Consider the following 11,869-nt stretch of genomic DNA (forward strand, 5'->3'; position numbering starts at 1 on the left):
TGAATGCCTTAACCTCCTTTATTCTACATTCTTAAGTCCTAGTTAAGTATTCTTTTGAGAAGGAGCAGGGGAAGGGGCAGAGAATCCCAAGCAGGCTCTGCTCTGGCAGCTCAGCCCACCTCAGCCCAATGCAGAGGATCATGACCTGAGCTGAAACCAAGAGTTCACATGCTTAACCGACTAAGCCACCCAGGCACTGCAGTGCCCTATTAGCCTTACATCTCTCAACGGTGAAACAGTTCAATGAAATAAGAAATAACCAGGAAAAAATAAGAATTACAAAATAAAAACACACTTTGCCATGGTAAAAGTAAATTCTAACACAGCTATAGGACCAAAAACAATTTTTTTAAAAAATCAGTTCCTCCTTTAAGTCAAAACATATGGCTATTGAATAGTTATGATATGAGTTAACATCCCCTGTGTAAAATTATAACGGTCTAATTAGACATGGAAAATACACCATAAAGGTTTTGACTTTTCAAATGCAGTATCTTTAAGCAACTACAGGATTACTTTTTTGACAAAGATAGACAATTTGACGTAGGTGTTCGCCCAACTTAAAAAGTGTATTTTTTCTCTAGGTACTGAGAATGAAAATTAAGCCAATTAGGTTAAAATAAATAAGCCCAGTAGAAAACCAAAAATGTACACCTTTCAATAAATAGCCTTCTATAGCTCACCTCTGATGACCTAAATGCCAATTAATTTTTTTTGGTCCAACTACAAATTTCGTTATTATCAATACACACGTAAAAGAATGAATTAATAAAGGATGATGCAGTTTAAACCTTATAAATTACAAATGGGGCCATATGACTAATTAATCTAGATCAAAAGCAAATGGCTAACTACCTCACCTTCAAAACTTTGTTCAAATGTTACCTGCTCAAAGAAGCCTTGCCAACCCATTTAAAACTGCATCCCACTTCCTTTCCCCACCCACATTCCCATATTATACCCTTAATCTGCTCTCCTCTAATCCCCCATAGCTCCTGCCTAATATCAGATCTAGTGTGCTAATTTAATGTCTCTTGTTTATTGTCTGGTTCATTACGTTAAATTGTAAACACCAGAAAAGCAGCTATCTTTGTTTTATTCACTGGCATATCCCAAGCACTTATAACTGCCTGTAGGTAGATTTTCAATAATTTTATGTGTTCAATGATGTCAAAGTTTTTAGGCTCTTCTAAGAAATATTTTAAAAGATGAGTATCTTGCAAATATTTAAGTGGAACACGATGAAAAATTACACTATATTGCAGCATAATTTCCAAGTTGCAATGCCTTCAGAGAAAGAAGCAATGAAAGTACTAAGCTGAAAATTACTAAAATAAGTTTTTATTCACATTTAATCCTGTATCCAAGGAAACTGTAATGTTATATTATTTAGGATTGGGAATGGGGTAACAGAATTGTAAACCCATTATTTTTTTAAATAGGGAAGAAAATGTGGGAGTAGAAGAGATATGGGTTAGCCAGTGATAATTCCCAATAGTGCCATGAGATTATATGAAAGTTAACAAAGATAGCTTGGTCACTGGCTAACAACTAATAAAAAATACTTTTAGATGAATAAGGGAGATTAACAACAACAAAAGCTTCAGAACAAGTTTCTCAGAACTTTCATTCCTCTACTTAGTAACTGAGTCTTTGGAAGTATGAGCACAATAGATAAACCATGTATCCTCATTAGTGTTAACAGTTACTGTTTTCAAAGCATCTTCCCATATATTATTTCATTAAGTCCTCAGAGAAACCAAATTCAAACTCAAGTATAAATAATCAGGTAGCTAACAAAAGCACTTAATAACGTATTCACTTGACAGTAAGTGCAACTTTTCCCTTGAAAATCCCCCACAGTGTTTGACAAAGAAACCATTCTATAGAAGAGCCACCTTCTTGGCAATGGAAACTAATACAAGTCTTCTGAAGAGTAATATGGCACAGCTAGCAAGAGCCATAAAAATCTTGAAGCCCTTTGACCTAGTAAAAACCACTCCTGGGAACTTTCTCTAAGGCAATAATTAGACTGAAGCCAAAAGCTATTAGTATAAAGATGTTTACTGCACCACTATCTAGCATAGTAAAGGTGGAAACCCAAATTCCAACAATAGGAGAATGGTTAACCAAAAACCTAAAAAAAGTTTGTAACACAATGCTAAGGAGAAAAAAACAACACAAATAACATACATAATCGCTAAAGCCACATAAACATGAAAATGTAAAAGGCAAAAATAAGAATTAGATTAATGCAGACTTTAATATTATGGGTATGTTGTTCTAATATAAAACCACCTTCTAAAACATACATGACAATTTAAGACAGAATACATTTTTGAAAGCCATGAAAATCCACTATTCAAGTTAAAAAAAAAAAAAGTCAAATATGATGAAATGTTATTTAAAGACGACATGTGAATTTCTAGACATTCAAGAATATTTTACTACTTTTCAACATGTCAAACCCAAAGCTGCATTTTCTTTCCTCACCTTTGGCCCCAGATACGTATTTTAACTGCTGATACACACAAACGTAACGTGAGGAGACTCTAGAAATTGTAATTAATTTACAAAGAACCCAGGAACAATAGTTCAAAATCAAAAGGAATTCTACAAGTACCTTTAAAATCCTGTATAAGAATAAAAACATCTCTTACCTATCAAAATGAGTTAAGGGCCAGAATCTATGTCTCAAATAAAAGAACTTAAAGCAAGGAAGAATTTAAATTAACCTTGGATGTTCGTGAAGCCTCAAGAAACAGAAAAAGATCTTTGATACTAAAACATTCCATATTTTTTTGATCACTTAAGCCACTCCGGAACAAATTCTTTATTATTAAATTTTTAAGCCTAAGGAGAGCTGATGCAACTTAAAAGCGTAAGTATTATTTTTCAATTATTTGAACAAGCTGGATATATCTGCCAAATTTCTGAGACCTAAGAAGAAAAAAAAGATATCCTTTTCAATAAAAATTATGTACAAATTTTTTCCATTTTTCACTACGGATGCCAGTGAAAAAGGGAAACGGAATTACAGAATCCTAAGTGAAAGAGCTGGGAAAATAAGCACTTCATCTGAACTAGTTGGACCAGGTTAACGTTTGTGGGTGGTTCAGAGAAGGGGCGACTCTGGGTGTGTGGGTAGGGTAGAAGAAAAAAAACCAATGTTGGCCCTTCCCCCTCCCTAGAAGGAAGCACAATTCCTTAAAAATCAGCTCTGATTCATCTTGACGGATAACTTCTCCTATCATAAATGAGAATTCTTTGGAAATAGATTGCTGAAAACCTGTTTTCAAAAAGAAAACTCAGTGCATGAAATTAAAAAAAAAAAAAAAAAATCCTCTTACCCCACCTTCTAAAGCCCAGGATGTCTGTCTAGGGAGGACCCTCGTCGTCGAATCTGCCAACCCCGCCTAGGCCTAACGAAGGCACGGTAGTGCCGGCAACACGGATGGGCTCGGGGCACAAGGGAAATGGTCTTGCGTGCCCTTGGTGAGCTCTGGCGGCACTCCCCAAGTTAAGGACACTGGCCACAATGGAATGGAGTCTATTGACATTTGCTGCCCCGTTTGAACACTAAGCATTTTTTCTCAGTTCGTGAAACACGAACTGACAACCACCACCACCACCACCACCCCCCCCACACACACACACCCCCAACAGGCCTTCCCGCACAAACACACCCTCCGGAGTCAGACCCGGTTAACTGAGACAACACAGAGATCCTAGTCCCTACCACAAACCTAGGTGCATGGTGGGGGAAAGGGGGAGACGACGCAAGTAAACACCTGCATTTCTGCCTTTAGGAACCCCACCACGTCCCCAGCTGCAATCCCTCTCCGCTCGAAATTTCAAAAATTGGGGTGAGGGTTGGGGAAAATGCACCGTGCCCGCTCCCTGCCACCCACCACCATCCCCTTATGTCCCCAATCTGGCCTGGACTTCTGACGCACGCCTGGGTCCGGCCCTCGCCCACCACTATTCAAAGGCGCCTTCTCCTCGGCGGCCTCGAAACAGCAATGCGGCTCGGCCACCACCCGCGGCGGAGAGGCCTTGCGGGGGAAGGAGGGAGGCCGGGAGGGGGCCGGGCACTCCCCCACCCCTTCCTCAGGTGGGGGAGGGCGGAACGCTGCGGGAGACTGCACGGAGCCCGACGATTCCAGAGGCGTCCGGGAGCCCCCGCCGCCGTGTTAGATTTAAATGCGGAGGGGTGCGGGGGGCCACTACCCGCCTCAATCCGGTTCTTCGACCTTTCCCAGGACAGAGAGTGGGGGTGCTTAGGGGCGCTTCACAGACCCTACTGATTCCAGATGAGCCCCGTAGCTACCCCTTTAACGGACAGGGGGGACGCTGCCCTAACTTTCCCCCCTCCCTCGTTATTCCCCAATGGGGGAGTTGGCAAGTTTCGAGAGACTGAACCAAAACCTAAAGACCATTTCACGTTAATATTTAAACTGCGGGGTGGGGGCGCTGCCCAAGCATCCCCTCCATGTTGGGGTTAAAGGAGGAACAGAGACTGACAAATGCTGAGACCTGTGAATCCCTCCCAAACACTTAAATGGAGAGGGGGAGGCTGCCCAGTCCTTCCATCTTGACCGTTTGGGGGAGGGGATGGGGATGTTGCTGGAGACTGGACACGACCTGACATTCCCGGAGGGATCCCGCAGCGGCCCCCACCCAAACCCCCGGGCTCCAGAGGGGAGTGGGAGCCCCACCCCCACTGCGGGCCCCCAGCCCACCCCACCAAGCCAGGCCGGTCACGGGGCGGGGACGACGGTGTGGGCCGCGGGGGAGGGGACGCGAGGCCCAGGCTAGTCCAGGCCCGGAGCGGAGGGGGCTGGGGCGCGACACCCACCTGCCCAGGCCGGGCCGCCCGCCGCCTGCGCTCGCCGCCGCCACCGAGGAGGAGGAAGCCACTGCCGAAGACGACGAGATTGAGGACGGCGACGGCGCGGTGGCGGGCGACGTGAGAAGGCCGCCGCTGCCACCGGGCTTACGGGCATTGGCAGCCGCGGGCGGCTGCTGCTGCTGCTGCTGCTGCTGCTGCTGGGGCTTCAGCGACATGGTGAGAGGCCCATACACCGGCCCGCACGCCGGGCGGGGACAGCCGGGAGCCGGGCGCGCCGAAGAGACGCCGGAGCGCGGCGGGGACGCGCGGGCGCCGAGCGGGGAGGCGCGGGATGGCGCGGCCGGGGGGGCGCCCGGGCCGGCGAGAGGGAGAAGGAGAACGACGAAGGGGCGGGGAGGCCCGCTGAAACCGAGGAGCCGCCGGGAGCCGGGCAGGGACGCGCCGCCGCCGTTGCCGTTGCTACCAAAACAGTCTGAGGCGGAGGGAGGCGAGCGCTGCCCGGAGGGAGGGGGGCCGGGGCCGGGCGGGGGAGGGGCGGCGGAGGGATACGGGCCCGGAGCCGCGCCGCCGCCGCCGCCCCGCCCGCCCCGCCGCGCCGGCCGCGGGAGCGAGCGCCGCCCGGGCCACCTGGCCGCGGCGAAGCGGCGTGGCTCGATGGCCGCTGCGGGGCCCCGAGGAGCTGCGGCCGCCGAGCGCATCGGGGGTCGGGCACACAGAGACGCCGCGTGGCGACGCCGGGTGGGCGCGGTGGTGCGGGAAGGGGACTCTTTACCGGAAGTCGGAAGGGTCGGACGGAAGCAGAACGTGAGACGACCCCGGGGCCGGGAGGGACACGTGAGGAGCGGGCGCCGCGCTGGGCCGCATTCGCGGGGGTCGGGTGAGGGCCCGGCGGCCGGCCCGGCCCAGATCCGCCCTCCTCGAGGCGGGTCTGCCCTTCGGGAGGGCGTGTCTGTCTTCGCCCTCGGGGCCGGCCTAGTCTAGAGGACGGGAGGGAAGTGTTTCTTCCCCGCCCCCCCAGTAATCTTTCAGTGTTTTCAGACTGCTGGGAGAGTCCGTGTTTACCCCCACCTGATGCAACCTCCAGCATGGACTGCGAGTCCTTTCAGGGCGGAGACTGTCTTGCTACGTAAGAAGCATCTAGAACACAAGCATCCCATAGTTGTCTTTGTATCCCCAGCACCTGGCACACAGTGGGTTCTCACCGCGTTACTGGATGTCTAAAGGCAATCCTTTTTTTTTTCCCTGCCAAGACTAGCAAGTTTGGAGTCGAGCAACCTCCCTGGGCCACCCACATCTGGTTACCTTTACCCTACTTTTTCCACCCCAGCAACATAGTAGCCAGAAAGCTCTTTTGGGTATCTGACCTTCATTTGAACCCATTTTCCCTCACTTGAACTTCTTTTTTTCCTTATTCATGAGACTCAAAAGGAAATGTACGTGATTGGTAGAGCTATGGATAATGGGGTCTCCCGTGGTGGAAACAGAGCAGACCTCACAAGAATGTGCGAACTTTAGACCTTGACCCCTTTAGAAGTTTTACTTTAACTTAGATTGCTAGCCAGCACTGTAGTCCATTTTTTAAGTGTTGCAATTAAACTGGAAGCAAACAGATAATTTTTTTGAGTGAAGAATCTAGGCTTTTAAGTAAAATTACTTAAGGAAATGATAGGGGGAAAACACCAAAATTCCCCCTCAACTTCCCAGAATTGTCAGATAAAGGTAAAGACATAGAAAAACTTGGGAGAATGATTAAGCCACAAGTCTCCAGTAACCAAATGGAAATTAATCTCCTAGATAGTCCAGGCAAAAATTATTATATTCTACAAGTATGTGAAATGTAGGAAATCAGCTTTATCTCCCATCTGAAGTAAAAAGAAGGTTGACAAGAAAAAGAAAACTATTCTTTTAAGCCAACAGTTGCAAAATCCTTTAAAATTTAACCCAAAGGAAATTGAGATGAAAAAAAAAAAAAAAAAAAAAAAAAAACAGAGGAGAGGGGGAAAAAAATAGAAGGACCATAATAGAAATACAATCAACTTTCTCTGGTTTAATGATTTGATAGTTAACCATGTCTGGGACCAAGATCCCAGAATTAAGTCTTAGGACCAAACTGCAGGCAGGTGGGAGACTGAAGGGAGTGGAATAAGAAAACCTGAAGCTGACAGCTGAACTTGATTTGGTTTAGGCTTAAGAAATCTCCAAGTTTTCACCCACTATCGTTGAAAATATGTTTAACAATTTATTGAGGTATAATTTTCATATTATAAAATTTACCCATTTTGTTTACAAACCAATGATTCTCAGTAAATCCACAGAGTTATGCAACCATCACCATTAATTTCAGAACATTTCCATCACCCCAAAAGGATCCTTACACCCGTTTGCACTTACTCCTGGTTCCCATTCTCAGCACCAACAACCACTAATCTACTTTCATCAGATTTATCTATTCTAGACATATCCATATAAATGGAATATAACAATAAGTGGTCTTTCACTTAGCATAATGTTTTGGAGGTTTATCTATGTCATAGCATGTATCAATGTTTAATTACTTATTATCACTGAGTAGTATCCCATTGTATGGATGTATCACATTTCCCATATCTCCTCACCAGTTGGTGGACTTTTAGTTGTTTCAAGTTGGGGGCTATTATGAATACTACCACTATGAACATTTGCAAAGTATGTCTTCATGTGGATACATGTTTTCATCTCTCTTGAACAGATGCCTAAAAATGGAATGTTGGGTGGTATTGCAAATTTATATTTAACTCTTATCTTTTTTAAGATTTTGTTTTTTTAAGTAATCTCTACACTCAACATGGGGCTCAAACTCACAATCCTGAGATCAAGAGTTGCATGCTCTACCAACTGAGCCAGTCAGGCACCCCTATATTTAACTTTTTAAAGATACTATCAAACTCTTTTCCAAAGTGACTCTGCCATTTTACATCCACACCTGGAATGTTTGAGGGTTTATCATTAAAATCCCACTTCTGCTTTTATATTAAAATGGAAACCAAGAGAACCTTTACCATCGAGTCTGTTTTGTACACACACCCCTTTTTTATTTGCTGAAGGAAGATCACCACCCAAAACCAAGGATGTGTTTTATTGCAAAGCTTTCACCTAAATTCTGGACATCTAAAGATGTGGCTATTTAACAGCAACTGTGACATCACTTCAGGGGGCTTAAGCTTTCAATGTAAATGTCAGGCGGCCACTGGGTGGCTCAGTTGGTAAAGCGTCTGACTCGATTTCGGTTCAGGTCATGATCTCATGGTCAGTGTGGAGTCCTCTTAAGATTCTCTCTCCTCCCCCCCCCCCCCTTTGCTTCTGTTTCTCCTCTTCTCTCTCCCTCTCTCTCTCTCTTTCCCCTATCTTTCTCTCAAAAACAAACAAAAAAAAACAGGTTTTTTTTAACAAATGTAAATATCAGGATAATGCACCTGAAGACAAATGGTGTGGTAGGCAGCCTGTAAGATGACCCCACGCAATCCTGTTCTCCTGGGGTTCAGACCCCATGAAAGCTCTACCACTTGAATTTCCACTGGACCTACTGGCTTCCTTCAAACAAAAAGTTTGAAAAAAGTACGGGCTTCCAATTCCGAGATTAGGTTATAAAAAGACTGTGGCTTTTGTTTGGGATGGTCTTCTCTCACTCATTTGTTTGAAGGAAGCTAGCTGCCATGTTGTGAACTACCCTACGAAGAGGCCTACATGGCAAGGAATTGTTGTGTATGAGCACAGCAGTGAGGACCTGATGGCTGCCAAGAGCCATGTGGGGAGCTTGGAAGTGGATCATCCCCCAATCCAGACTTGATGTGGCTACAGCCCTGATCAAAGCATCTTAATAGGCTTTGTTAGAGACCCTGAGCTAGAGGTGCTCAGTTTTGCCACACCAGATTCCCAACCCTTTTGTTGTTTCAGTCAATAAGTCCCGGCATAATTTGTCATGCAGCAAAAGACAACCAATACAGATGACCAAAAAAGTGCATTTCCTATGATTTCCATGTGCGTTCCGAATTCTTTAAAGGGGTGCCTGGCTGGCTGAGTTAGTGGAGCATACGACTCTTGATCTCAGCGTTGTGAGTTTGAGCCCCATGTTGAGTGTAGAGATTACTTAAAAATAAAATCTTTAAAATTAAAAATAATTCTTTAAAAACAAATGCTGAAATCAGATATATTATATCCAATAGAATGTAAATTTTTGAATGTTTCCCAAATGACTTTCAGGCAGCCATTTAAACCAAACCAACAAGTGTCACTGGAGAGTTGTCATCAAAGACAATGAAGAACATTGTCCCAAAGGAGTTCTGAGATTGAGAAATATTGCTAAAATTTAAACTTCAAAAATAATTGTTACCATTCCAACCACTATTTCAGAAATGAAAAGAGTATCAAGTGGGGAGGCATATAGGGAGAGCCTTTCAAACTTGGGAATCTAGTCCTGTGAATTCTATACTTGCTTTTTGATTTTCAATGACCCTTCAGTGAGCCACAGGGCCCTTTAATTTTCATCACTTCACTGATTAATCAAGTCTGAGGATTTGGGGAGGAAAAACTGATGTAACCACGCAAAGCAGAAATGCAAAGAGCGATTTGCTATCTCTCAGAACAGCAGCACACATCAGATGATCCAGTATTTCCAGTAATTCATTTTTCTGCAATCATTTCTTTTCAGCTCTCTTCATTGGATCATGTTTAATGTATGATGATACATTATTCACTCAATACTCTTGATTTCACTTTCAAAAGCATGAAAATTAATTCAAATCAAAACTAACATGCACCCCCCAAAAATCCATCCTCTTCAAGTTTTGCATAGACCAATCCTCATTTTAAAAAAAGAGAGAGAGCAGATGTAATTTCAAAAATAGGACCATGGCTAATTAAACCAGTGTTTTTTTCTAACCATGGTTACTCAGAATTCTTAGAGGCTAATCTATTTGTAGACACTCCAGGAATCCCAAAAGACTAAAAGCAATAAAAAAAAAAGAAAGAAAGAAAGAAAGAAAGAAAGAAAGAGAAGAAGTGTATGGTGTGGAGTGCTTCCAGGAGGGCATTATTTATACACCTTGTGTGCAAAGTAACAACTTTCCCATAGATTTGAAAAAACAGAGGTGGGGGTGCCAAAATAGTAGGGAACACAGCAACATTATCTGAAAAGCTTTTAAATGAGTCTTTCCTTCACACAAGCACACTTCTGGTTGTTAAGTTGCTCATTTTGTTTTACCTTGTGGGACAGAATAATGATGCGGTGACATTATTCACGAAGCAAAAGCTGGAGGCCAGCTGAAATAGACACAGAAGAAAGAATTCTTTACTCTTCATTGGAATTGCTTGCACTGCGCAGAGCCAGAAATTTAAAGAAACTCAGCCTTTTGTTTTTCCTCATTTCTCTCTTTTTGTTTTCATTCCCCCCCCTTTTTGGGTGAATTTTGTGGGCAGCCTGTTGTTCCAGCGGCCAGATTTATGGAAACCAGAGATTTGAAGCATGCACCATTTGGAGAATTGCAGGAGGGGATTTAAAATTGAAGTGTGCGGCAACACTGACAGCTGAAGTGGCCATTAGCATGGGAGCTTGTTAAGTTTGCTACAAGATACTAGGAACCCTACAATAGAGCCCCCAGAGGGATCAGACTATAATTAATACTAGCTAGCACTGCTGACCTATCATCCTAAAATGAAGACTTGGATTCTTATTCCAGAGTGGAATCAGATACCAGCTTAACAATACTCCCTGTCCTTAACTATACTCATTCATTAGTTCATTTCTGCATTAAATGTTTACTGAGTACTTACTACTTGCTAGGCATTAGGAATACAAAAATGGTTAAGAAGGATTCCACCTATCAAGAAGGGTCCTGGGGTGCCTGGGTGGCTCAAATCGGTTAAGCGTCGACTCTTGATTTCGGCTCAGGTCATGATCTCACCGTTTGTGAGTTTGAGGCTGTCAGCACAGAGTCTGCTTGGGATTCTGCCTTCCTCTCTCTCTCTGCCCCTCCCCTGTGCTTATGCACGCTCTCTCTCCCTAAAGAATAAATAAACATTTAAAAAATTAAATAAAATTAAATTAAAAAAAAAAAACAAAACAAAGAAACAAACAAAAAAAACCAATACTCCCTGTCTTGCCTAAGCCCCCATATTACCAAAACAATTTATTTTCCATAAGGTAGGCCTGGACTAGAGAATGAGGATGATAATAATTGCAGGTCCTTATATAGCATTCACTGTGGGCCAGCTCTGTTCTAAGTGCTTTTTTTTTTTTTTAATATTTTTTTAATGTTTACTTATTTTTTAGAGAGAGAGAGTGTGAGCGGGGAAGGGGCAGAGAGAGAGGGAGACACAGAATCTGAAGAAGGCTCCAGGGTCCGAGCTGTTAGCACAGAGCCAGATGTGGGGCTCGAACTCATGAACCAAGAGATCATGACCTGAGCCAAAGTTGAATGCTTAACCGACTGAGCCATCCAGGTGCCCCCTAAGTGCTTTCTACATAAGAACTCATGTAATCCTCACAATACCCACTGATTCTTAATGGAAAGGGAGAATTTTGCACTGCCTCCTCCCCGCCCCGGGAGACATTTGGAAATGTCTAGAGATATCCTTGGTTGTCACAATTGAAGAGTAAATGCGGGGTGCCTGGGTGGCTCAGTCGGTTAAGTGTCTGACTTCAGCTCAGGTCATGATCTCATGGTTTGTGAGTTCGAGCCCCGTGTCATGCTCTGTGCTGACAGCTCAGAGCCTGGAGCCTGCTTTGGATTCTGGGTCTCCTTCTCTTTCTGCCCTTCCTTCACTCATGCTCTGTCTCTCTCTCTCTCTCTCCCATAAATCAACATTTAAAAAACCTTTTGAAGAGTAAATGTTACTGGCGTGCTGTGAGTGAGGCCAGGGATGCTGCTAAACACACTACAGTGCATAGGACAACTCCCCTCCCCCACAAAGAATTATCCCCCTCCAAATGTCAGTAGGGCCTAGGTTGGTAGAGAAACCCTGCATAGCCCTGCGAAGTAG

At 44.4% G+C, this 11,869-nt stretch overlaps 1 protein-coding gene across 29 annotated transcripts in view; it reads right to left on the bottom strand.

Annotated features, from left to right (window-relative positions):
- Positions 1 to 5,436, bottom strand: part of ATXN2 (ataxin 2) — a 127,417-nt gene extending 121,981 nt beyond the window's left edge. For 4 of the 29 annotated variants that reach the window (XR_006293869.1, XR_006293868.1, XR_006293867.1 and 1 more), the window contains exon 1: positions 4,859 to 5,436. Coding sequence is in view for 26 of the 29 variants with exons in the window: in XM_043557593.1 (XP_043413528.1) it covers positions 4,859 to 5,067 (209 nt within the window). In the remaining 3 variants the exon portion in view is untranslated. The remainder of the gene's footprint in view (positions 1 to 4,858) is intronic. The other 25 variants (XM_043557612.1, XM_043557608.1, XM_043557611.1 and 22 more) reach the window with 14 other exon arrangements.
- Between the last annotated feature and the right edge of the window lie 6,433 nt (positions 5,437 to 11,869).

Source organism: Prionailurus bengalensis, chromosome D3 (genome assembly GCF_016509475.1).
Source record: "Prionailurus bengalensis isolate Pbe53 chromosome D3, Fcat_Pben_1.1_paternal_pri, whole genome shotgun sequence".
NCBI classification, from domain to species: domain Eukaryota; kingdom Metazoa; phylum Chordata; class Mammalia; order Carnivora; family Felidae; genus Prionailurus; species Prionailurus bengalensis.